Source organism: Sciurus vulgaris (assembly GCF_902686455.1).
Source record: "Sciurus vulgaris genome assembly, chromosome: 15".
NCBI lineage: Eukaryota > Metazoa > Chordata > Mammalia > Rodentia > Sciuridae > Sciurus > Sciurus vulgaris.
This window is the reverse complement of record NC_136476.1, coordinates 76,792,554-76,820,240: the sequence shown is the minus strand read 5'-3', so window position 1 is coordinate 76,820,240 and position 27,687 is coordinate 76,792,554. Positions and strand designations below refer to the sequence as shown.

General features: G+C 44.5%; 1 protein-coding gene across 2 annotated transcripts in view; it reads left to right on the top strand.

Annotated features, from left to right (window-relative positions):
- Nucleotides 1-8,816, top strand: part of C5 (complement C5) — a 100,602-nt gene extending 91,786 nt beyond the window's left edge. For both annotated transcript variants that reach the window (XM_079112704.1, XM_079112705.1), the window contains 5 exons: nt 716-799; nt 1,701-1,790; nt 4,351-4,434; nt 7,514-7,652; nt 8,286-8,816. In XM_079112704.1, the coding sequence (XP_078968830.1) occupies nt 716-799; nt 1,701-1,790; nt 4,351-4,434; nt 7,514-7,652; nt 8,286-8,424 (536 nt within the window). In that variant the 3' untranslated portion in view covers nt 8,425-8,816. The remainder of the gene's footprint in view (nt 1-715; nt 800-1,700; nt 1,791-4,350; nt 4,435-7,513; nt 7,653-8,285) is intronic.
- The last annotated feature ends 18,871 nt before the right edge of the window (nt 8,817-27,687 follow it).

The following is a 27,687-nucleotide window of genomic DNA, read 5'->3' as shown; positions in this document are numbered from 1 at the left end:
CTCCTACCGGTCCCCTTTTGATCTGTACCGCCATAAATAAAGCAAGCGTGGGCTCCTTCCTTTGTTAGAGCCAGACCCTTCTGGACAGCTCAATAGGTCGTGCCCCTGCTCTTAAGATAATTCTGTCTTCTGTTGTTATTTATGAAATAAATTTCATAGCCTTATTTCACAGCCAGCCCATCGCTCCTACAGGTACCCTTTTCCTTGCCCCACGTGGGACATGAGGCGAGATACAACTAAAAATATATTTTTTAAAGAACTGAATTATATTGCCTAAACTTAAAATTCTTTGCCTCAAGTTTATCTGTGGTGTTTGCTGCCAGTATTCATTGTATCACTCCTTTTTAGAGAAGCCCTCTTACCCTTCTGTTTCTTTGACCCTCCCAGAACAATTTCTACCCTGTCGTCCCGTTACAATTTGCAGATAACTCTGTTACAGCACTTGCCACATGGCATTGAAATTATTTGTCTGTCTATCATTCTCACCAACCCCAAAGTGTTTTCACCCTTGTGTCCCTAGTATCTAACACAGTGTCAGGTACATGGTGTGTTCCCAAAGAGTGTTTGTTGAATGAATGATCCTACATTGAACTACTCAGTCACTCCCAAGATAGTTAAGTGATTGGAGAGCCCGTGGGTTCACAAGGCCTATGACTTGAACTTGGGCAGCTCTGTTTGTTAGCCACGTCTCATAACCACTCTTTTATTGCCACAGATAAACAGTGCACCATGTTTTATAGCACTTCTGACACCAAACTTCAAAAAGTCTGTGAAGGGCCAACGTGCAAGTGTATAGAAGGTAAACTTCACTTAACATACTTAGACTGCATGCTTATTAATAATCCAAAATTAATCTGGGGGAAGCTGTTGGGCAAGTCATTATTTCTCAGAAGTAGAAGTGTAATCTCAGCTGATGGAAAGGTAATGATTCCTTGCCTTGAGCATTGCGAGGCTACTTCTCCATAACTCTTGAACAACTCCATGGAATACTGCACTGGAGCAGAAACACACTGTCCAGGTGGTCGTTGGATACCTCAGGGTAACGTGATGGCACATTTTTACTTTCACCGAGTCTTTTTATCATAGGACCACAGCCCAAGAGAGTGGACTCAGAGCTAAGCCACTAGCTTCTCTTTCTCCTTGTCCCTCCCAGTTCAGGAAAGTCTCTTTATGGTCTAGTTCGGCTCCATCTTCATAAATTGAAAACGGTTTTCTTGGCCAAGGAAAAGATCCAGAACTCACTAGTAACCAACCACAGGCTCCAGGAGGGTCTGAGTTGGTTTTGGTTCTTTCAAAATCCTTGATAGCTACATATTTGCTATGTACATATCATATCATCTTATAGCTATAAATCAGTCAAATTTTCATTTTAGGTTGTTCAAGGGACTTTTGATTAGACTCAAATGAAAAAATTACCCCATTCTTCAAGGGAAGCATATACATTCACTCCACTGGCTGTGGAGTGAATACCTAGTCTAAGTCTTATGTTCTAGATTTGGCATGCACTGGGTTGTTGGTTTTATTTTTGCTTTATGTACCGTTTCATTTTATGGAAGACAAGAAAATGGACAAGTCCTAGCAATCTGGCACTTGTAAGATTATATTGGATTGTCTCAGGACTCATAAGACACCATGTTTATTCCCAAAGACAGCACTGGATTCTTCACAGTGACCTAACTTGTGCCATTTTTCACACCCAGCTGATTGTGGGCAAATGCAGGAAGACTTGGATCTGACAATCTCTGCAAATACTAGGAAAGCAACAGCATGTAAACCAGAGATTGCATATGGTAAGTTCAACTAGAGTTCTTTTAAACATGAAATTTTATGAATCCATGATCAATTAGAAAGGTCAAAAGCCTTAAATAGTGATTCTATGGATACAATATTCCATTTGCTCTCTTGAAGGAAAATGGTATCAATTTTCAACATTAACATGGAAAGTTATTTATTCTCTAGCAAAGAAATATGATTTTTATTATAAATAATGAAAGTGGCATGCATATCCAGACTCTTTAGTAGATCCTTTTGAATTACAGACACTAAAACCTATTCAAGGGAACTTTTGAGACTCCAGAGGGTTTTAAATTTCCATTCTGTATCCCTCCAGTTGACAGAGGAAGCAGCGGGAAGGGTGACTTGGGGAACTTGGTTCTTTTAAAAATTTATTCAAGGTAAAAATAAAGGTACTAAATAATGTTTAATATTTGCAGAATTGCAATCCATGTTTCAGACTGTATTTCAAAGGAGGATCACCTTCTGGTTGTCCAGAACTCAAAGCTAAATTAATACCCAAGTACCATTGTAGCCTTGTCTCCAGTTCCTGATAGAATTAGCTTCTTTGTTTTTTATCCATAGTTTCCCATGTATATTTCTGCCCCTTTTTTATTTCCTTAAGAAAGAGAAATCATATTGTACACTATCTCAAATCTATTTTTGAAAATTTGAAAGGTATCATTTCTAAGTAAAAAAAATAAAAAAGAACAGGTACAGTTGATTTGGCACTTTGTAATTACCAACTGCTTTTGTATGTGGTTTCTCAATGGAATTCCAGAAGAGCCCTTTGGAAAACCTAGTGTGGTGGCACACACCTGTAATCCCAGCAACTCAGGAGGCTGAGGCAGGAGGATCACAATTTTGAGGCCAGCCTGGGTGACTGAGCGAGACCCTGTCTCAAAATACAATTAAAAAGTGATGGACATGTAGCTCAGTGGTAGAACACTTGCCTAGCAAGTGTGAAGCTCTGGAAGCCCTGGATTCAGTCCCCAGCACAGGGCGGGGAAAAAAACTTTGAGATAATAGAGTTTTATCACTGTTCTACTCATGAAGAAAATGGGCCTTAGGGAGATTTTAAAATTTTACTCAAGGTCATGCAGGAAGTTGTAGAACTAGAATGCAGCCTGATCTCCAATATTATTTCCATCACAATATACTGAAATCTCTCACTGGAAGGAAACACTGCTATCAGAATAAATTTTGAATGCTTTAAACTATTTCTTTTCTGTGAATTCATCCTGATTTTTAAAAAGTCTGACTCAGCCAAGGTCCACTGCAGTTTTTTAAATGTATCAAAACTTAAAGAGAATATTATATTGCTTTAGCAAACAAAATTTTGTTTTGCTAAAACAAACAAAATTTTTGCCAAAGTTCTTTCTTCCTTCCATTTTAGAACTATTTTTACTCCAAAATATCAGAAACCTATTTTCACATAGAGAACACATGCAACCTGGATTCAGAGTATTACTTTCAAGAACAGACCTAGGGCTGGGGGTATAGCTCAGTTGGTAGAGTACTTGCCTAGGACCCTGGGTTCAAATCCCCAGCACCACAAAAAAAAAAAAAAAAAAAAAAAAAAAAAAAAAAAAAAAAAACAGACCTAGCTGACTTGTTCTAATGACCACAGACCAGTACCATAATAGCACAATGGAAGCAAAAAATAGTCCCCTCCCTCCACCCCTCCTCACGTAGTAAATACATTGTCTGTGTCCAGTCCAAAGACACACATCTGAAATTCAGGACATTTTTCATACACCCTAAGCCAGGGAATTACATAACTTTTTCTTCTGCCACAGTGAGTTCACTCTCTATCAATCATTTATCTTTGTCTGGGGTAGACTGACAGGCTACAAGGATCTCAGAAATAAAATTTCTCTTTTAGTTCTTTCATTGCAACTCCATCCCCAACAAAAGCAAAAATAAGAGAGGAGTCTTTTAGGAAGCCAAATAGAAGGGATGGATCCCTTCAAGCTCGTCATTCCAGAGCTGAGGTCCAACATATCATAAGTCAAACCCTGAGGCCTGAACCTTAAATGTAGGATTGGGGGTGGCCCATGTCTGACAGTTGCCCATCCAAGCAAGGATGAGTGAGGAAACAGAATCCTGTTAAAAATGGGACATTGGAACCAGAGAAACTCTATGGGGAAGCAAAGCAAGAAAACAAGCTGGTAGGTTGTTTCCCACGGAAGGCCTGACAGAAAGATAAAGACCCCACCTGTTCCAGGTAGAGAAGGAAGGGGGTCTGTAATTAAAAGGATTAACATCTGAACTTTACACCTAACACATGTTTATCTTATTTTTTTGGTTTTATGTGCTTCTGTCATTTCGTTTGGTATGTCTCTTACCCTAATCAGCTGTTCTGTAACCATGACTGGGGCTAATAATTCTAATAGTCTGAGGGGCTTACGAAGTCTCCTTGGAAGAGGTAAGATCTACCTCGGGGTTCCCATAAAATAGCTGCCAACCTTCATTTCTCATTTGTTTGTCAAATTCTGACTTTTATTGAACATAGTGTCAGTGGTATTCAGCCCGAATTGTTCATTTTTGTCCTATTTTATTTTGTTCTCTGACCAGCTTACAAAGTTAGCATCACATCCGTCACTGAAGAAAATGTTTTTGTCAAGTACTCTGCAACTCTCCTGGATATCTACAAAGCAGGTGGGCCTTCACACACTGCTTCATTCATTCAACAAAACTTTAGCATTTTCCGTTTGACAGGCCTTCTATTAGACCCAATGTTGTATCAACTTGAATAAAGCAGCCTGACTTTTGCCTTGATAAAGTTTTATATTATACTTGGGGAGACACATCTTTTATAGACGTTTACATAAATATTTCTCAACGAATCCTTTAATCTCAAACCTCAGCAAAACAGTTTGATGTGTTGTTTGATATTTCCTTCCAGCACTTTGAGGTCAACAAAAACCATAAAACAACTTCAAAGTCTTCAATTTGTTGTTTTGAGTCACTTAAAACACATTTTAAATGAAACAGTTTATTTATGCAATGTGATGAAATTTTTTTATTGCCTTATTTGTATCTTCCAAACACCTATTTTCTCATTTCAGTAGATGTAAGTTCAGTAATAAGTAGATCCTAAACATAAATTGTAATATGTTTATATCAATTTTTTTCTCTTCTGAATTTTTATCAAGTATTTTGAGTATTTGAGTCTGAAAATGTTTGATTTTTTTAATCCTCCTCAAGATAGGGCTAAAAATTATAATAATATTCTCCAAATTTTAATTTGCTTTATTGATACTGACATTTTCCCTAGTTTTTATTACTTTAAATGTTTTACTTTATAAAACTGATTTGTGATGCTGTTTCATTTTTCCTCAGTGGTGGTCACAGGTTTTCTCCATTTAAACAGATCGCCTTTAGCACTCTGATCATTCCAGCATTCATTTTTTGAGCACCATTTGCATTCAACATCCACATCACAAACAATAAGCTGTTCCTTTTTTACTGAGGTAATAAAGTGCTTTTCATTCCCAAAATAAAATTACTTATTTTAGTTTGCAATTTTTGCAATGCATTAAGAAATTCAAGATTGTCTTGAGTTTTACACAGTATCAGATGATTCCCAAGCCGTAGTCCTTTACAAGTGTCATTTCATTACTCTACAGATGCAGAAGATTAACTTTTATGATACCTAAAAGGGAATGTTAAGCCATTTTCACATACTTTATCTCCCCTTTCTGGATGTTCATTTTTAATACTTACAAATTTAGCATTTACATAAATATTAAAACAACATACACTACTTGCTTAAGAATTGTTGCATACTAACAAGAAGCCATTCGGAATCTAGGATAAATGATGCAGTTGGTAGATAATGATAAACTGGTATTTTTCCTAAAGCATAAGGGTGCTTATATTAGGTGAGGATATAAACAGAAAAAGGATTTGTGATTGTTGAAGCTGGCATTAATAAACTATTCTTTCTCCTGAATATGCTTGAAATCTTCCACTAACAAAAGGTTTTTTTAAATAATAAGGCCCATATAACCACACTGCATAGTGTGACAGTGGTTGACTTGGCAGATAGCTCTGGGTATGTGGCTCAGATGTTGCTGTAACAGGATTCGATGTCACTGGGACAGCCCAAGAAAACTAGCTTGAGCAAGTTACATTATAAATTAAAGTTTTTCCATGTATACAGTTATTAAACATGGTTTCTAGACAGGTTCAAACTTTTTTCAATTAAAAATGACTCCATCAGAGGGTTGTGTGTGTGTGTGCGCACGCACGTGTGTATGTTCTTGTTGTTTGTTCGTTTATTTACTTGGTGTTGGGAATTAAACCCAGGATTGCTTTACCACTGAATTACATCCCCAACCCTTTTTGTTTTTTTATTTTGAGGAAGGCTTTAAGTTGCTGAGTATGGCCTTGAACTTGTGATCCTCCTGCCTCAGTCTCTCAAATTGCTGGTATTATAGGCGTGCCCAGCTCTGCCAGAGTTTAATTATTAAATATCAGTCCTGAATACACATCAGTGGATCAAACACAGTCCCTGCCTTAAGAAGTTTCTAGTCTAGTTAAGGAGACAGACATGTGGTATGAAACACTGATAGAAATTCACAATAAAAGAAGTGAGGGAGGGACTGGGAGTGTAGCTCAGAGGTAGAGCTTTCACCCAGCATGCTCCAGGCCCTGGGTTCCATCCCCATTACTCATATGACAAAGAGTAGACACGAAAGTCTTATTGGGTACTGTGGAGATTGAACGTGAGTCTAAAGATGGGTAAAATTCACTGGGCACAGTGGCACACACCTGTAATCCCAGCGGCTTGGGAGGTTGAGACAGGAGGATCACGAGTTCAAAACCACCCTCAGCCAGAGTGAGGTGCTAAGCAACTCAATGAGACTCTGTCTCTAAATAAAATACAAAATAGGGCTGAGGGGGTGGGGGTCGTGGTTGTGGCTCAGTGGTAGAGCACTTGCCTGGCACATGTGAGGTACTGGGTTCGATCCTCAGTACCACATAAAAATAAATTAAATAAAGGGATTGTGTCTGTCTCCAACTAAAAAACATTTTTTTAAAAATAGGGCTAGGGATGTGGCTCAGTGTTGAGTGTCCCCAAGTTCAATCCCCAGTATCCACCCCACCAAAAAAAAAAAATCATGGGTAAAATTCAATAGACCAACATGGGGAGGAGTGTATTCCGGGAAGGAGAACCAGCTTCTAGGCTCCTCTGAGTCCTTTGGGAATTCCAGTTATTCTCCTTAAGACTTTCCAAGTCTTTCATGTCTTACACTTTTCAACAAAGTTGACCATTGCCAGTTAACAAATGCTTTTCTGTTTTGCTATATAACACATGGAGATTAATATTGGTCAACTATAGAGCAATAATTCTGCGTCTACAAGAGTAGAAAGGACAAACACACACAGTTTTTACTATGTTCTGAGCACTTTGCACGCATTGACCCATTCAATCTCCCAACTGTTCCACAAGGTAGGTTTATCCTCATGCCCAGTTTTCAAATGGGAGGACTGAGTCCTTAATACAGACAGCATAAAGTATTTGTCCAGAGCCACACAGCCAAGAAGTGGCACAGCTAGAGTTTCAGTGAGACAGTCTGGCTCCAGAGTCTGAAGTCTTAACCATATGGATATTGCCACTGTCCAGCAGCCATTAACCTCTCAGAAGCCATGAGGAACTAGACAGCTTGAGAAGGTCCATAACTGTGATATGAGAACAAGAATGTGATACGCTTCCTTGTGTATCTTGCAGGAGAAGCCGTTGCTGAGAAAGGGTCTGAAATCACCTTCATCAAAAAGACCACCTGTGCTAACGCAGACCTGGTAAAAGGAAGACAGTATTTAATGATGGGTAAAGAAGCCCTGCAGATAAAATACAATTTCAGCTTCAAGTAAGTCACCAGTAGTCTGAGGCCTCTGATCTTCTGTTCAAAACTGAGCATAGGGCTGGGGAGATAGCTCAGCTGGTAGAGTGCTTGCCTTGCAAGCACAAGGCCCTGAGTTCGATCCCCAGTATCACAAAAAAAAAAAAAAAAAAAAAAAAAACTGAGCATAGTTCATTCTTATCTGTGCCACATATTTCGTATGCACCTGCTGTGAGCCAAGAAACCACTGCGAACATAACAGAACTAATACAGGCTTACAGCAGAGCAGTGCTGAGAACGTCACAGCAGCTCTGCACGACCGAACCAGTATGGTGAGCCAGTTCAGGTGCTCTTCCGGCCTCCCTGACCGCCACACCGGCTCCCTCGCTCTGTCCTCAGAAAATGTTTAAATATGCACCTTAAGATCTGTTTCCAAAAACTGGACCGTGACATAATGCCGTGACCACCTTTAGCCATGGGAGCCTCAAGCTGTTCCTGGTCTTTTGAGGGTTTATGCACTTCCCCAGGCTGGTCCAGAAGAGTGTGGCTGATAGCCAGGACCCTGGGCCCTGCCCGTGGGCTCTTGCCACGGAGATCTGATACAGCTTCCCTCCCTGTGTGGCGGTCCTCACAAACTCTGTCTCCATTTCTTCTCGGTAGGTACATCTACCCATTAGACTCCTCGACCTGGATTGAATATTGGCCTACAGACACGTCGTGTCCATCATGCCAAGCCTTTATAGCCCATTTAGATGAGTTTGCTGAAGATATCTTTTTAAATGGCTGTGAAGATGCCTGAAGAAGTCCAGTTGCATGGAATTTTGAATTATGATTCCTGTTGCTGAAATTCCACTTTTTCCTTTTTTTATTTTTTTCAACATTCACAGCTTGTCTTATTTGGAAAGCCCACTTTCCTTTAGAATTAGTGGCACTTGCTTTTATTAGTGTACAATTTTAAGAGCTTGTAGCTTTCTGAAATAACATGACCTTGGGGGGTATGAAGACGGATCCTCTAAAGTCATTGGACACCAGAAGCAATAAACTGGAACGCCTCCTAAACCCTACCACTCAGGAATGTTTGCTGGGGCAGAAGAATTGAAGTGGAGTATCTTATAAAAACATGGCCTTTGCTTGAAAGAAAAATACCAAGCAACAGAAAACTGATCTTTAAAACTTGACTTTCAAAATGTACTAGAATGCATGTTATTTTATACTAGATCATCTTCACCCACACATAGCCAAATTGAGAGAGGGTAAGAAAGGTGGCAGCAGAGAACCTGACCCTGAGGAGGCCCAAGCTCACAGCCTCCACACTCTGAGAAGGTAGGAGAGCTCAGCTTTGCCCCCTCCTCTCCGCTGCCCTCTCCATACCCTGACAGGAGATCCCTCTACTCTCCTCCCTTCCTTTCCCTCCCAGCCCTTATTAATTTCTCAGGAACTTGCTCTTGCCAATAATTGCTCTACCGGAAGGCAGGCCCCAGTGCAGTAACCTGGTGAAAAGAAAACTCAGTAAGAATCTGGAGTCACTGGTTTTAGCCTTAACAGGTCTCTCTCTGAGCCTCTGTGTGAACTTCACAAAAGATGATTCATAATAGGAGGTTAATTTTTAAGTGACATTTTGTTGCACTTTAGATCTTACAAGGGTTCTCACATGTATTCCCATTTAATGTCTCAAGTCTCTCACAAGGTACAGCAGTTATTATTGTCCACACTTGACAGCAGCAGAAATTGAGGCTCAGAAACACGAAGCCCATTGCCTAGGCTCACAAGAGGTAGAATCAGAGATGAAGCCCCACGGTGCTTTCTCAGTTAAACGCACCCCTGTTCCAAATCACTACACATGGCATTGCTTCTTAGGTTTAATTTTCTAAGACTAAGGCAGGGTGGAATTGGAGTTCCTTAGCCATGGGTTAACCAGCCCCACCAAACTATCTCAAGGAAATACACAAACTCTGGATGTAATGGTAACAGGGACAAAAGTGCATCCCCTTTAGAAGAACCTGCATTTTACCAGTTAGGTGAAACTACCTCAGGCTTTGCAGTATGCCTCACAAATGACACTAAGATTTCCACATCCAGAAACTTAGGACTTTTTTTTTTTTCAACATCAAAGCTCACATTGTGGGGCCCCTCCCCAGCAAAAATGACCAATAAGCAGGTTATGGTAGATTATGCCTGTAATTCCAGCAACTCAAGAGGCTGAGGCAGGAGGATGGCAAGTTCAAGACCATTCTGAGCACCTTAGCAAGACAACAACCTAGCAAGACCCAGTATCAAAATTTTAAAAATAGAAAGAGCTGGGAATGTAACTCAGTGGTAAAGTTCCTTGGCTTCAATCACCAATACCAAAACAAAACCAAGTCCATGATACCCGAACTCTGAAAACTGAGGGGTCACCTCCAGAGGAGACCTGCAGTCTCTCCTGTCACCTTCCAGCTAAATACAGCGAGGTAGAAACCCTGGAGCTGCTTCTAAGGCTGAGTGTCCCTGAGCTCCTGGGCTGCCTTCTCCCTAAGTACAGTGGCAAATAAGTGAGGCCACCGTGGCCTAATTAACCCATAATGCAGCTGAGTTGTCAGTCCCAAAGTGGGTGTGACTTACTTAATCATGTAGAATTGTGTGTGTAGTGGTGTCTTCCTGAGCACACCGCAAGCTCTGAGCAAGGCCTGAGTCTGTTCTAGTCACAGTTCTCTGCTATACATTATAGGGACCCAGTAAGTGCTGGTGGATTCCCCCACTGAGAGTGAAGAATCAGAAGACCCAAGTTGGAGACTTGGCTTTGTCCCTAATTGGTGGAGATTCGGGGAAAGCCCTTTAATGTCCTTGACAGCCTACAAAATAAGGAGGTTGAACACTCTAACATCTCTTCTATCTATAGGAAGACATGTGATAATCCTATGATGCAAAACAGAAAACAAAACTAAATTGCATGTCAGTCGGTTTTTTACAAACTGGCTCCATTGCTCTGGGCCCGAGGTGAGGAAGAACGCTGTGGTGGAAGGGCATGGCGGACGAAAGCTGCTCAGCTCTCGGCAGCCAGGAAGCAAGAGAGCAAGGAGAAAAAGAAGCCAGCGTCAATAGATACCTTTCCAGCTGGGCGCACACCTATAATCCCAGCAGCTCAAGGAGTGAAGGCAGGAGGATTGAGAGTTCAAAGCCATGCTCAGCGATTTAGCAAGACCCTAAACAACTGAGATCCTGTCTCAAAAGCAAAAATAAAGAAGGGTTGGGGATGTTGCTCAGTGGTTAAGCACCCCTTGGTTCAATCCCTGGTACCAAAAAAAAAAAAAGAAAGAAAAGAAATACCTTCCCAGGGCACACCCCCAGTGACCTACTTCCTCCACTCATGCTCCACCACCTCTAGCCTCTACCCCTGCCCCATAGTCCATTCAGCTATCAATGGATTAATCCACTGATGAGGTCAGAGCCCTCCTGGTCCAGCCACTGCCCAAAGCCCACCTATGAGCTTTGCTGCATTGGGAAACACACCTTCAACACATGAGCCCAACCACACCAAACGTCAGCATCCAAGTGTTGGGTTATGCATCTCTGTGTGTAAGTGTGAAGGAAGTTCGAAGAAGGAGGCTGGAGGAGCTGCCTGAGGCCTCCCAGAGAAGGACAGTGGGATTTGAGGAGGTGGGAGAGGCTGGAGGGCCTTTCTGGTGGAAGGAAAAAGAATAAGCAGGTCACCACAGAGGCTAAGCAAGATGGTCTTAGCTAATAACAAATACGCCTTTTTCATTTAATAGCTATGTGTTTATTTTAGCATGTATTAGAAGAAACAGCACATCGCAGCCATGATATGAAATTTTCTTATAAATTTATTTGTCAAAAAGTAACTTTATTTAAGGAAAACATAAAGTAAATAAGAATACAGATTATTCTTGGGACAGAAATCAAGAGGTTGGCAGGCAGGTGGTTCAAAGTCTAAGAAACTATTAAGAAGATACATAAAATTGACTGTGACCCAAGTTCAAGGAATCGGTGAGGAAATCTGGACCAAAGTGATGTTCAGTCTTTCATTTATTCAGCAACATACAACAAATATGTACAGATTGGCAACTGTAGGCCAAGTCCGTTTTTAGGTGGTTGGTACCAAGATCCCTACTCTTGTGGAACTTAGACTCCAGCTGAGGGAGACATGCAGGAAACAATAAGGACAATAATTGGGAAATTGATCTTGGACGTTAGAAGATAAGAAATATAAGAAAAACAGAAAGTAGAGCAGACCCAGGGGACTGAGAATGGGGGAAGGTCTGCATTTTAGATAGGGTGGTCAGGCCAGGGTGGGTTTCAGTGGGGAAATCTGAACCAATATTTGAAGGATATGAAAGAGTGACCAGAGTGGGTAGCCAGGGGAAGAGTGTTCCAGGTACTCCGGGGTCCCTAAGGCAGGAGCCTACAGCAGGAGCATGGAGCGCCACAGGACAAGCAAGAAGGCTGGAGTAACAGTTCAGATTACGTAGGCCGATGGAAGGGGATTTGGCGCCTGCCAGGTTTGAATGGAGGGGTGTCACAATCTACCTCCTCTTGTGGCTACCCTCTGGCTACTGTGACTGCGACATTGAAATAATGTGAGGGTAGAAGTAAAGAGACCAGTTAGAAGGTGACTGCAGTAACCAGAGGGGTGTTGGCACCTCAGCCCAGAGAGGTATCAGTGGGTATTGAAACACAGTTGAATTCTGGATATATTATAAAAGCAGATTTGATGGAATTCTCTGATAGATTGGAAGTAAGTTTGAAAGAGAGGAGTCTGAATGACACCAAGATTTTTCACCTGAGAAAAGAAAGAATGGAGTTGCCATTGACAACGATTGCGAAGGCCGCTGATGGAGCTGACCACGGGGAGGCAGGAGGGAGGCAGGGGTTCGGTTTTGGATGTGTGGAGTTGTAGAAAAGATCTAGGAAACATCCAAGTGAAGGAGTCGAAGAGGCAATTGGTCGTGTAGTTCTGGAGTTCAAGAGAAAGGTCTAAGCTGATATAAATCTGAGAGTTCATACCTGAAGCCATTAGACTGAACAAGATCACAAAGGATGTGAATATAGATAGAAGAGGGGGAGGAAGACCAAGCACAGACCCTGAAGCATCCCAAGATTCATTTGATGGAGAAAAGACTTTGAGAAAAGCCACTTAGGTGAAGTAGTGGGGGCAAAAGCCTAATTAGAGTGGATTAAGAGTGAATGAATGTATTATTGCCATGGATCTAGTTGTCAGGTATTGTTATCAATTTTGAAGAAATCAATTTCAAGGAGATATAAGGAAAAAAATGCATCTTATGATATGTTACCATGAAGCCTACTGTTGACCTTTGACTATTAGGAGTTTTAAGTGTGTTAAAATCTGGAATGGACAGTTAAAGGAATTAACCCGAGAGCTGTGAGCTCGCCAAACAGATTTCAGTATAGATTTTGTCTTTATCAAATGAACTTAAAGAACAAGTTACAGTGTGAGTGGAGGGCCTGCCGTTGTCGCTCCGCACGCGATTGTTGCTGTCTACATTCCTCTGTTGAGCCTGCATCTTCATAAGCCTGCACCTTCATGTTAGCAGGTAAATGGTGAACACTTCTGCTTCATGGTCAAGATAGAGGCTGTTGATATGGGCAACTCGTCTGTTTTCTTTTTCCATGACTATATCTAATGCCTCATCTTGATTTATAAGCAAAAACCTGGAAAACCTACAAAATAAATATGTTGTGATTTATCTAGAAATAATATAGAAAATATGGCTGTTATTTTTGGTGAAGAAAATCAATTTTGTAGAGTTTATTTCAATCTAAATAAAATGTGAATTTTGTTTAAAAAAAAAAAAAGTGAATAAGCCAGGCACAGTGACTCTCACCTGTAATCTTAGTGACTCTGGAGGCCGTGGCAGGAGGATCACAAGTTCAAGGCTAACCTGGGCAATTTAGCAAGACCCTCTCTCAAAATAAAAATAAAAATGGCTGGCGCTGTAGCTCAGTGGTAAAGCAAGCCTGGGTTCAGTCCTCACTATGGGGCAGGGCAGGGGTGGTGGAGTGGAAGGGAGGAGAGGATTTGGGGACAGGGAGGATCATTCTTTAAAGAAGTTTTGCCACAAAGGGGAGCAAAAGAAATAGACTGGGGAAGTAGAGTGAAGAAAAGGTTAAGATGGAAGAAAGAACACATTTGTGCATGAAGGGAGTGATCCAGAGGAGAGGACATTGTTGACACTGCAGGAGAGAAAAAATGATTGACAGAGGAATGTCCTAGGAGAGGTCAGAGGGCACGGGATCTAGAGTCCAAATGGAGGCTGGGCTTTAACCAAGTGCATCGCCCTCTCATCTATGCCAGGGATCAGCAGGCTTCTTCTGTAATGGGCCATGCATTAAAATATCTGTAAACACTTTAGCCTTTGCAGGTCACAAGTTCTCTGTAGCAACATCATTGCAGCATAAATGCCGCCACAGATAATGCGTAGGGGACTAAGCACAGGCAGGGGGCAGGCAGGCTGGATTCAGCACTTGGGCTGCAGTGGACCCAACCCCATCCACAGCAATAGGCAGGGAGAGAGTATGTGGGCAGACGCTGGGGGGTGGGTAGATGTGCCAGAGAACCTGTGCAAGTTCCTTCCCCACCTGAAATGAGGAAGTGGTGGAGCAATTGTCTAGAAGAGATGGAGACTGAATGGACTAAGAACTTGTGATATAACTGCCTCTCAGACTCAAGGGTCCACTTGAGGTTTCTGGTCATGAATTTCAAGTGGGACTGGTCAGCGTGGGTTGTGGGATATTTTTCTCTAGTCACATTCGGATTCTAAAAAGCTGTAGACTTACCAATTCCCTGCGGTCAAGGCAACGGGAAACACCTGTCTTTGGACAAGGTCAAGTTTATTGAGTGGAACAAGGGAGAGCACATGCAATGAGACTCAAGAGGTTTCTCCATAAGAGGCTGTTAGAACAGACTCCTCATAGGATTAGGTCTGTTAGTAGATCATTTTGGGAAAACTTCAAGGAAATGGAGGTCTGCTCTGGACTGGACGCTGTCAGGAAGCTGGGGCGATACCATACTGGGCCATCTGGACTCTTTTCTAGCAGGAAGGGAGGGAAGCAGCTCTCACATTGGCCAGGAAAGAGGCATGTGTGGTCGTTTCTATGTCTTGGACAATATTCTTGTTTTTACTCTCTGCTCAAACATGATTATGGACTACTTTTTTAATTGTCTTGATTCGTTTTGTCCGAGGGTTGGTGTTCTGTGACATCAGATACAGAGAAAACCACGGCCCAGCTCCAGACACCAGGCTAGCTCCTAGAGACGCCAAGAACCACCTCCAGGGTCAAGGGCTGCTCCTCTCTTTCACAGATGCATTTTCCCAGAAAATGCATGTTCAGACAAAGCACACATTTGCACATGAATTCAGAGGTCCCCCAAAAGTCCATGCAGGGACTTCATGACTGAAAACCACTGTCCCAACAGCCAGGAATTTTGCAACCAAATTTGAAGATTCTGAGAGGCATGGAACAACTCTGGATTATGTTTTTATAGGTTTTTCTCTACTCCTGAAAAGAGATCGGTTCAGTATATTTGACGTGCAGAGAAGTACATTACCAGGGACATGATCTCTAACTTTGGGAAATCAGAATATTTGTGATTTAGAGACATTCTCTTAATCAGAAAGGAAGGACGGGAAGGAGGGAGGAAAAAAGAGGAGGAGGTAGGAGGGAAAAAGGAGGGATTTGGTTTTAAGACAAGATGAGAACTCCATTTCTAAGAACCTCCTGGATTCTTCTCAGCTGGCAGGGTCGCCACCCTCTCAGACATGTTGGCTGAAACAGATCTGTTCTTGGAACACAACGTTCACTCCGTCACTGTTTCCGTCACTGGAATCAGATATGTGTATGTTACACACTCCATCCCGAATTATACAATCCTCAAGTGTCCAAACCAGAAGGGACCCCGAGTTCAGCTCCTCCAATCCCTTCATATTCACCTGGAATAACCGAGTTCCAGAGGAGCCGCCTGCCTGTGGTTATGGTGCTAAGTGCCTCTGACTCCCGGCCCTGTGCTCCTTCCACCACACAGATAAGCAGAAGTTACAGAGAAAGAAGTTAATTCCTTATGCTCAGGACCAGTCAAAAAGTGGTTCCAAAAATGGACCAAAAAATGATTCCAAAACACCCAGTTCCCCAGCACTGGCGACATCGAAAGCAGAGTCCAGGTGCCACCTTCCAGAAATAGGGCAGGCACAATTCAAGGTGAGGGGCTGGTCCTGATCACCGCCCAACCTCCCTGCAGTTGTGAGAGGCCATTGATATTCGGGAAAACACTTCTCTAAGCCTCAGTTTTCTCATAGGAGAAACGGAAGTACTAGTAATTCCCAGGTTGGAAGATTTCTGTGAGACTTAAATAAGCTAATACAGATAATGCATATCAAGTTATTAGCACAGTACCTGGCATAGTAAAAGTAACTTGTGGCTGCCCAATATGTCCCTGGCACACCATAGGTAATAAATGCAATGAAACTTTTCCTTGTGAACATTCCACTTAGAATCATAAAATATTATCTAAAGCACCCCTGGAGGTGCTCTAACCAACCCTCCCTATTTCACAGCCCACAAGGAGCATGGACTCTCTGAGGGCTCCACAGCCCAGCTGGACCCAGAACCACAGCACCAAGCTCCTCTGCCCTCTGTTGGCAGCCAGGTGTGTCCTCCTGCCAGCTGGGCCTCACGGGAGCCATGCCAGCAAAGGCCAGCAGAACAGAGCCCCAGGGAGGGCAAGGGGCCAGGGCTAACATTTCTAACAGGCCACAGAAGAGAAATCAGAACTTTCTGCTGAGGAAGGATCAGAAAGAGAGCGTTTTGGTTGGAGTTTGGGCTGTGTGTTGTGTGCAGGTGGGAGGGGGATTGAAACCGAATGAGACAAGAGAGATTGAAGTGAAGGCATGGGTTGTTTGACTTAAAGGGGTTTCCCACCCCCCAAATAAAGAATCTGTAGGAAATTGGAGCCAGGACTGGACTGTAATTCTCTGAGAGCAGAAGAAGAGGAAGCAAAAAGAGATAGGGCCTGAGAAGGAGGAAACAGAATGGTTTCCTGGATCTGAGGGGCTTGGGCCAGGTTGGTCATCGTCCATCCCTCCTCCCCAGCCCCTTTCACCTCTAAAGGCAAAAGGCAACAGTGCTCTACAGCCGAAATGTAAATGGACCATCGGCTGGCTACACCTCGTGTGTGTGTGTGTGTGTGTGTGTGTGTGTGTGTGACACAGACCATGAGAAGGGAGCTGTTACTGTGAATAACCACATGGTGAAGAATTAAGAGCCTGTCCAGGAGACAGGAGAGCCGCATTCCCTGACAGGAGCCTGGTGCTTCAGGAAGCAGAGCTACTGCTCTGGAATACCTGCTGACCTGTGTGGGTGACCCTGGGAAGGTTCCCGAACCTCACCTCGGTGTGTCCATCTGTAAAGTGGGCGTGATGTTGTCAGCCCTGAAGGTGGTTAAGTATTAGAGAAACACCTAGGTGCCAACCCAGGAGACGCCACCCGTGCTGGCAGTGGCAGCTGGTGGCTGTGGGCCTCTGCCTCTCTGAATTCCTTCGTCTCGATTCTCTTTTGAAAAGAAGGCTAAGAATTTTCTTTCGATGCAATTTGTAGAATTGTTGCAAGGAGGACATAAAATGAAAAAGGGAAGAACTTTTAAACCGTGAAATGTTAAACAAACATGGACATAGCATCAAGAACCACAAGCATCTTTGTGCCACAAAAACCACAGGCAGAGTGAGCTTGGTGATTTTAAAAGATGGGAAAAGCCACCATCTTGAAAAAAGGATGTCCCCCAGTGCCTCCAATCTCCCCATTAGCCCTTCTTTCTTTGGTCCTTGGAGGCTGCCATTCTCCTGGGGGGGTTGTTAGAAAAGCAGATCCTCAGGCCTCATCCCAGGGAACCCCAGAAATCTATATTTTAACAAATTTTCCAGGAAAATTACAGGTACATCAGAGTCTAAGAAGTGTTATTGAAAAGTTTGTGAAAATGCAGGTTCTGGTTCTGTAGGGCTGGGGTGGGCTGGAGCCTCCACATCTAGCTGATGCCCAGAGAGAACTGGTCTTGAACCTTGAACAAGGTTCTAGAATGTTCTATGAAGTCAGAGATTTCAGCATGAAGGAAAATACCCCTCTTGAGAGCAATTCTGCACAGGATTTTCGAGAATGTGTTGCAGAAGAAAAGGTTTAGAGACACTAGGGACAAGGAAAACAGATATTAATCAGAAAGAGATCTTAAGGGAAAAGGAGAGCACTAAAGGAAAATTTGGTTGCCTGTACAGAATGTGTCTAGGACAGGTCTGGGCATGAACTAATCCATTCACTCACCAAACGCCCTCTATGTGTGACGTGCTGGGTTTTTTTTGTTTTGTTTTCGTTTGGGGATTGGGGATTGAATCCCGGGGTGCTTAACCACTGAGCCACATCCCCAGCCCTTTTTTATATTTTATTAGAGACAGGGTCTCACTGAGTTGCATACTGCCTCACCAAGTTACTGAGGTTGGCTTCCAACTCACGATTCTCCTGCCTTAGCATCCTGAGTCGCTGGGATTACAGGATCCTCCACTGATTCACCAAATCAATGAATTAATAAAATCTCCCAAGAAGTGGGTACTATTATTATTTTATAGAGAAGTAAACAGAGAAACAGAGAGATTAAGTAACTTACCCTCAGTCACTCAGCTAGTAAGCAGTGGAACAAGGATTTAGAACCCAGGCTACCTGACTGGCACTAAACTCTGCTGCTGTGAACACAGTCTCTCAGGAAGCCTACAGTCCAGAGGGGAAAATCGGTTGGTTCCACCAAGCCTGCGCTGGGATGATGCCCTGTGCGTGCCAGGCACCAATCCGAGCACCTAACATCTATTTACTACCCTAGGTCCTGGAGCAAGCCTATGTGACAGGGACCATGATTGTCATCTTCCCTCTATAATCAAGTGATTAAGTGAACCTGCCTAACATCAGGCACTTCGGAGGAGCCCAGGCCCGCCAGGCACTGCATGGGGGCCTTTGCTAGAAGTGGAGAGTGCGATGAGGAACGGGACCCATTAGGTGGGCTTCCTGGGGCAAGTGGTATCTGAGCTGATATCTGAAGTAAGAGGACTTGGAGGATAAAGAGGACGGGAGTGGAACAGAGGGAAAGCAACAGCTGAGCAGAGGGAGCTGCGAGAGCAAAATGGGACCAGGCATCAAAGATGTGAAGAAACCAAAACTCTTCAGTGTGGTGGGTCCCTCGGTGGGTAGAGGAGATGGAGAGGTAAGGAGGGTGGGGGTCATGAGGAGTCCCAAGGTCATGACTCAGAGTTTGGCCTTCCTCTGGAGCCGAGAGGCACCCGTGGAAGAGTTCAGAGGTGGATGATATTTTAGGAAGTATCAGTCTCTGGTTTGGGTTGATTGTATATTCAGTAAATATGTGCAAGACACAAGCGGCCAGACAAAAACACTCGGCTTCTGGAAGGGAATACTGACAGTAAAGACATTGTTTATGCAATTAAATATTTATTGGTAGCAATAATAATACAGGGAAACTGCTCCTATACAGAGGCCCAGTAACAGGAAGAAACATGGAAAAGAGGGAGAGAGAGACAGAGAGAGAGCCCGGAACCAATGCATGGTGCAAAGGCAAAGATAGAATGGAGACACTCAGATCCCAGGAAGGGAGAAGCAAAGAGACAAAGCCAGGCCAGAGGCTGGTGGAGCACCCTGGCTTGTGGCCCTGGCGATGGAAAGAGGGCAGACCAAGCCTCACAAGTTACAGGGAACCTAAATCAGAGTAGATCCTAAGGAGAACCATCAGGAGGGTGGAGGGCTGTGTCCTGCAGGACAGAGATTGAAAGATACAGAGAACATTGGGGAAGAGCAGAGCACTGATTGGACGGAGGCGGGTCGCAGTGAAGACCTGTCTGTGCAGTAGGGCTGGAGGTGAGAGGGGGAGTGTCCCACGAAAGGTACACTAAGCAGGGAAGATGCCAGTGTTTAGATCCAAGCACACAGCACCATAAATAACCTCCCAACACCCCAGCCACCTGTGCCCACCTCCAGCTCTTCCAAGGCTCCCTCACCAAGCAGAAGACACTGAGTAGAACTTTCTCCAGTATTATGCCATCCAGTTAGCAAGCCGATTACTTGCCCAGCACTTTCCTTTAGAGAGCACGTTCACATCCAGCTACCTGTCAGGAGGCGCCATTATCTGCATTGTGGTACTGTTATCCAAACTCCCTCTGTCCCCCTTTCGAGCCTCTAGGAACCACCGTTCAGCTTTCTACTTCTAGGAAATCAATTATCTTGGCTTCTGTATATGAGCATGTGACATTTGTCTTCCAGCCATTGCTCTAATAGCCCAGCAGGGACACAGGGCAGGGCCCTGCTGAACAGGCCTGGCCGTGGAAACAGCATCCAACAGGTCTCTCTGTTCCTATAGGCTTTTATATACAGGGGTGCTCATGTCACTTTATGTCCCAGACCCCATGTCCTAAGCAGAATAGCTCCAATCTAAAAATAGCCTCTACAAAGAGCCCTCAAGCATAAGATCCAAGTCCTGCTCTGTGTCCTCATTTCTGTCCCCCCACTGCTGCCCAACCAGGTATGCAGGACAGGCCTCACTGAGCCAAGGTGCACCTGTCAGCTTTCTGCCTGCCCAAGTTCACAGAACAGATCAGCACCCCACCTGTGTAGGCCTTCGGGCCGGACCGGGCTGTTGACCCGCTGCCAGACCTGCTCCCTTGGCTCATTGCCACTGCAGCTCCCTCCCTGACCCTCCGGGGCAGCAGCTCTGACTGGCCACCCCCTCCTCTGGTGCATGCCCTCCTTTCCCCTCCCCCCACATACCAAAAATCACTGGCTTGGCACTTAGGACTCAGAAAGTTGCCTAACAAATGAAAACTGATCTTAACCTCTTTGCAAAGCCATTTGACAGTAAATTTCAAGAGTCAAAATGTTTATATTTCTTGATCCGATAACCCTCCTTCTGATGAATTATTTCTGTAATTAAATTCCCAAACAGAAAAAAAGAGCTCACACACAAAAGTCTTCTGTGGAAGATTAATTATTCATTCAACAAATATTTACTGAGCACCTCCTACAGGCCAGAGGCAGTTCTAGGTGATGTAATCAAGATAAACAAGGCTTCTACTCTCCTGGAGATTTGAAATGTGGGGAGAAAAACAATACCTACATAAACTAGAAAAATAATATACTTGCTAAATTCCTGGCAGAGAACTAAAATAAAGGTTTGTGATGGAGAGTGATGGGTAGCTGCTGAGATTGGATGGTCAGAGAAGGTCTATTAAATGTCACTATGTAAGGTGACAAAAAAGACCAGCCATATGAAGGTGCAGAAGAGATCTTTCTAGAAGGGAAGCTAGTGAAAGTAAACATTCAGTGGTCCAGGGAACAGCAGGAGGATGGATGTGACTGGATCAAAGAAACCAAGTTATGGGACATGAGGCTGGAGGGGTGGGAGAGACCAGATCAATAGGATTTTGTAAGCACCTGTGGGGCGTTTGGATTGTAGTCAGTTGTAAGTATTAAGCAAGGGCCTGCAACCAGACTGGAGATGAGAAAAGGGGCCCTGAGCTAGTGCAGCTGTCTGGGGCAAGGTGAGACTAGCTTGAAACCGAACCATAGAAATGGAGTTAAAGAGGAATGGATGGAATCAGGATAATTTGGGAGGTGCAGTTGAAGGATTGGCGAAGGAATGGAGATGGCGAGGAAAGTGGAAGAACCAAGGATTGTGCGTGGACCCTTAGCTTGAGCTACTACAGGTGCCATTGACACAGTGGGGGAGACAGGAGAAGATGCACATTCAGGAAAAGAAGGAAGATGTTACGAGTTGAACCGTGTCCCTCCAAAGGATGTACTGAAATTCTAACCCGCCGTGCCCAGAATGTGACCTTGTTTGAAAGTGAAGTTGTTGCAGATGGAATGAGTTAAGAGTCATTCTGAAATAGGACAGACCCTTCATCTACTGTGACTGGTGTTCTGAAAAGAAGAGGGACATTTGGACACAGAGTGAACCTCATGAGAAGACACAGATAACAGAGAGAAGACATGAAGACAGAGGCAGAAGCCGGAGTGACGTTTCCACAAGCTAGGAAGCACCAAGAATGGCTGGCTGCTAGGAAGCAACAGGGAGCAGGCCTCTCCTTGGAGCTCTTAGAGGCAGTTAGTTCTGCTGACATTTTGATGTCAGGCTTCTAACTCCAGAATCGTGATAGAATAAATCTATCTATTCTATAGAGTAAATCTCTGGATATTTCATTACCACAGTCCTTGTAAACTGATACAAGAGAGGAAAAGGATTTCTAGATTTGAGAAGACTTTTAGACATCCAAGTAGTAATTGGATAGGAGTCTAGAATAATGATATATAAAGTAATGCTTCACACATTATTGAGGTACTTCATACAATTTTTAAGATATCATGTATACAGTGAGGGCCTAAAAGGGGGAAATCATGCATAAACGATAGACACATATTCCATGAAATATTGTGCCACCTCATAAAAGGATCATTATAAAGCCAGTGGTTCCACTATATAATAATTATGTAAAGGGTGAGATGCAGGTGTCAAACCTCCTGAGTTCAAATCACAGTTCCAACTCTTCCGAATGGCCTGAGCTAAGACACAGGTCTCTAGCCTACAGGTTGTATTTATTCACTCTGTTTGCAACAAAGGGTAAGTGGACACAAGGCTGAGTTGAAAAGTGCTGAGAAGGACAGAACGAAGAAGCAATCAGGGTAGGAATCAAAGGAAGCAAGGAAAAGGTCCTGGACTTGCTGACATTTGCTGAATAAGTGCATGACCTGCAGCAGGGTGCTCGCCACAGGCGGAGCATCAAGGCGGCATCCAAGGGTAGACTTGGTGAAGAGTAAAAAGTTGCAACTGAGACTAGAAGCCAGTTTGACACCTCCTTCTTCTCCTTTACAGTTATTACTAGTGACAATATAACAGTTCTTATAAGAGGTGACATAATATTTCCATCACATATGTAAAGGCTCCAATAAGCAGTCTGTGAACACACATGTGCCGGAGCTCGTCACACACAGACTTCTATGGCTTGTCCACATTCTTCCAACCCCTTCAGGACAGGGATCATGTCTTGTTCTATCCTAAGCCCAAGACCAGGCACAACATGGGTATAAATGACAGTCAGCGGCATCGCATAGAATCAGCACGTGGGTGTCATACAAGAATTTGCAACAAAGGCACATTGATATTAAGTTCCTCCACCTGATGACATGAGAATCAGAAGACAGTATGGGGAGAAGGTGACCTCTGAGCTGGATCTTCAAGAAAGACACAGATTTGGATCCACTGAAATGAAGTCAGTTCAGTAAGAAGAAATAATGTAGCAAAGCCCAGTGGCAGACAGAGATCAAGGGAGACGAGGACAGACCTTAAGAAGTTTGGTTTCAATGAGACAAGTGGAAGAGAAAGCCAAGCGGGACCAAAGACAAAGAACAAGAAAGGATGTTTGGAGATTTTCCCGCAGGAAGTGAGACGTTTTGAGTTTCTGAACGGGGCAGCGGGTGGAGGCCGATGAGGGAGGGCAGTGACTGACTCTTGGTGAAACATGTTCTTCATTTCCTTGAGTCATTAACCACAGCCCCATTAAGAAGAAAAACAAAACAAACACCTCCAGGACCCACTTTCTTTTCCAAGAAAACTCCTGCCCGGTGGAGCCTCTCAGGGGTTCAGTTTATGAAGACATGCAATCCTGCTGTCACTGTTTGTTAAGGGACCCTGGCACCACTGCCAGTGCCAGGACCCAGGCTCCAAAAGCCGGAGGGGGGGTGTCTGTCTGACCATGTGCCGGGCCCCAGCATGGCTGTCTGCGGAGTCCAAGGAGAGGGGCTTCCCTTTCTGACCAAGGAGCCCTCACCTCCAATGAGTCCTGCCACAGACTCTGCCCTGGGCCTCACTGAATTCAGACCTGGAGCCAAATGGGGAAAAGCCAAGAAGCTGCAAAGCCAAGAGCACAGCCGGGTGGATTCCAATCCCAGCTCTTCCCCTTCCCTTTCTGATCTGGAGACCTCGCCGAGACTCTTAGTCTTAATCCGTAAAATGAAAACAAAAGCACCCACCTCGCAGGGTTGCTTGCAGAGATTAAACGATAGAGATTTAGAAGCAGAACTGGCAACTGGCAGATGCTCAGTGAATATTCTGCCTCCCCCTTTTCCCAAGATCTGTGGCTCAGCTTCCTCATCTATTAAATGTGATGGGCATTCAAGAATAAAGTTGAATCAAGTGATGTCCCCAAATCTCTTGTCATCTGTCCCACACAAGGACCCTAGGTAGAGTAGAGGACCTGTGAGCTCTGGGAACTGTTTCTTCTATTGTTTTCAAAACAAATCACAAATGACCACTTATTAATAACACACACACTGGAACGAGTCCGCATCCCCCCCCCCCCCCCCCGTCTCTTCCCTCCTGACCACTCTCTGACTCCGTTTCCCCATCAGCAAAGCGTCTGAGGTAGGTAGGTCTCCCTCCACTCCGCAACTGCCCGCTAGGCCCCCAGTAGAGGGCGCTCCAAGAGTAACCTCCCGACCACGGCCCTGGGGAAAGGCAACAGGCCAAGAAAAATTCTAGTGGAAAAAATGAAGAAAAGATTCCAGGTTTATGAGTCCCAGACTTTGAAAAACAAAACTGCTGAGTTGTCTCCTGAGTTAGGGGAACAGAACACCACATCTGCCTGGAGACTTCCAGGAAACTATTTGGGAAGGCTTTGGGCAAGGCTGTCAGGAGGCTGGCAGAGGGAGCTAGGGTCGGCACAGCTTAGGTTCCAGCACCCTGGGAGGTGGGACAGGGGTGATGGTGTGCATGTGGGAGCCTGGGTGAGCTATGTTCTTGGGGCTGGTGGCATTATGGGTGTGTACCTGTGCCTTGCCTATACCTGTGTTTGTGTGCACCTGTGGGTGCAATTCCACAACAATTTACTGAGCAACTTCTATTTTGTGCTAGGCACAGTGATAGGTAATGGAGACGCAGTCTCCAAGTGCTTAGCTTAGTGGGGGATGCAAAATCACAGGCAGCTTCAACCCAGAGGCCAGGGACAGGGCAGTTCGTGCGGTAGTTCAGGCTCTGTGGTCAAGCAGACTGGGATCCTAGTCCAACCACCCGCTAGCTACGTGACCTTGGAGATGGCTCTGACATTCAGTCTCCTCAGTTGGAAAACGAGAATACTAAAACCACATCCTAGGAGACAGTATGCTCGTGTTGCTTTTCAATGGCGGTTCCTCTGGTGCGTGCACCCGGTCCACATCTGGATGAACACACACAGTATGTGTGCAGTCGGGTGAGCTCCATGTCAGCACGTTCACACGTCTGCTCATGATGTGTTTATGGAGTGCCAGGCTCTACCAGAGGTCGCAAATAGTGGCCCACAGACGTGGTTTGTGGGGAATCTCATGTGGTTTGGGTTTGTTTTTTGGCTCACAGAATGTTCTAAAAATCAAGACATTTCACATCAAAGTCCAGATTTCCAGTTTCTTTTCAAACCTTGCAAGAGCCAGCCATCCTGCAAATGTGCATGTGTGTGCCTGCCTGCTGTGGTCTCTGCTTCCTGCTGAATGTGTCCTTCCCAGGGGCACCCTCTCTCCTGGCTGGTCTCCAGGGCTGTCCTTGGAGGGCCTCCAAGGCGGCTCAGGAGAGCTTGTGCGCAGACATGTTCTGTATGAAAGGAGAAGCAGGATGGGGCAGGAGCTGGTGCCAGGCCCTGGGCCTCCCTCAGCAGCTCTGGTTTCAGCAGAGGGGCCAAAGGGAGCTGCAGGCCCAACCCAAGGCTCTCTGCTGTGCAGCTGGACGCTACTTACAGAGCATAGTAACTGAGGATGGCAACTAGACAGAACAGCTTTTCTTGTCTGTTTGATTTTGCATTTAAAAATGTTGCAAGTGTAGATCTGAAATGAGTAAGACAATGACCTCCCCTGGAAAGCGGTGCCACATATTTATGCAAGGGATACTTTTTAAAAAATGAGCAATTGGCTCATAGCAGAAGCTAAATACGCATTTGTTAAATACATTTTGGGAGCCCACAAGTGTGAAGGGCGGAATTGATATTTTCCTGGTATCACTAAATCTTCTTAGGATAGTGAATTGGTCCCTCTGCGTAGATATTAACTGGGCTCTCCCTGTGTGCAATATGTAGACTGGGGCCCAGGGGATTACAAAGATGTATATGCCCTGCTCCTTGGCCCTCGGGAGACCCAGAGTTGCAGAAATATTACAAGAGAAATTAATGCAGCTACAAAGGGACAGGTATTACTGAGACAGTTTGGGACAAAAGGGCAGAGGAACAGAAAAACACTTCTGGCCCTCTGACTGTGTGAGCTGACTTTTCTCTCTGGGTCCATTTCCCCTTTTGTAAGACAAGGAGATCAGAAAGGATAAGCAAACACCAACCCCTCGTTCACATCCCTCCTGGCCCCCAGCTTGGGAATTCTCTGCACAGCAAGGGCTGCAGCCCCATGTCCTAGCCTCTTACTCCTACCCCACGTTCCTGCTCCCAAGCCTTGGCTTGTGCTGGTAAGTCATCTGGCTTGAGCTCTGAAAGAAATCCATCAGAAGAGGTTCTCACATAGGTTCTCTGAAAGAGAAGAAAAGAAGAGGCGGGGAGAGAGGGGAGAGGGGGAGGGAGGGAGAGAGGGGGGGAGGGAGGGAGAGAGGGAGGGAGGGAGGGAGGGAGGGAGGGAAGGAAGGAAGGTCTGGAGTCCAAAAGAACAAGCCACTGGTGGGAGCTTCTGGCATCATTTACCGTCCCTGGTGCCTCCCCAAGTCCAGATGAGAAGCCTCCCCTTAGACAGGTGGGAGGGTATTCCCCTTTCCCAGCACCAGAGTTTGAATGATGAAAGTCTAAATGATTAGAGTTCATGATAATTCTTCTGAGGTTGTTCTCCCACTTTGCAGATGCGAAGAATAAGACCATGGTTGGGGGAACTTTCCCCACAGTCCTTCAGTCAAACACAGAGATGGAACTCCTCGAGTTTTCTTTCTCAGGCTGAATCCTCAGGATGGAGCAAGATGAGACCCACCAGGCTGCACCCCTCTTCAACCAGATGCTGGCGGCTATTGATGCAGAACACGAGCCTTCCCACCCTGCACTAACCAACTGCCAGGGAAACTGAGCCTGACAAAGGTAAGAGGGAAGGAAGAACAGGAATTCCACCACCCAGCAAAAGGCCCCAGTCTAGCATCCACCCACGGGAGAGGATTTGCTTCCAGAGTCCATGCATTCTAGAAGGAATGGACAATGGCCAAGGCAGACTCAGAACAGGGCATATGGGTGAGCAGAAAAATAGAAGCAGAGGTGGGCTAACACTGAGGCCTTCCTTGTTATGGTCACCTTAGAGCTTGTCCCTATCCAAAGGTCTATCTGCCAAGCTTCTCCCTGGACCACCTCATTCATTCATGAGTGTCACTGGCTGCTGGTCCCAGACTGTTGGAAAAACCCCAGGGACCTCTTAATGCCTGTAATTCAAAGAACTTCAAAGGTGGGTTTTTTGGTTGGTTTGGTTGGTTGATTCATTTGTTTTGTTTTGTTTCTGTCTTAAAATATGGAAATCTGTTGAGACACAGAAACTCCCTTCAACAAAACATTCCTCAGTTGCTTTTCAAATATTTTACTAGAATACTATTCCTAATTTCACAACATCCTGGTAAAGGCCTGGTTAAAGATACACTGAATCAATGCTTCCTGAGTGTAGTGAAATCATCCTTAACTATTGTTACCTTAAGCAAACATTTTCATGAATAGTGTCGTGCATGTTAGCCAGTCAGGGAACATTTATTTCTTGACAGTATCCAGGTGCCTTGAGCTCAATCAGAGGAACAACAGTAAAGTCAGACACAGCTTTATTTCTATGGCTTTGTCTCATATAGTTTATGTATTCATATACCTAATTTCATGTGTCCTTATCATTTCATGGGCTCATCTATTCTACTAGGACCAAAAGGAAAAACTCATAAATGGGCACATTTTTCAAACTTCCAGTTAAAATAAATATAAGAACGACCAAGATGGAGAGTAACACAAAGAAACTCAACACATGTTTAATCATCACACCAAGC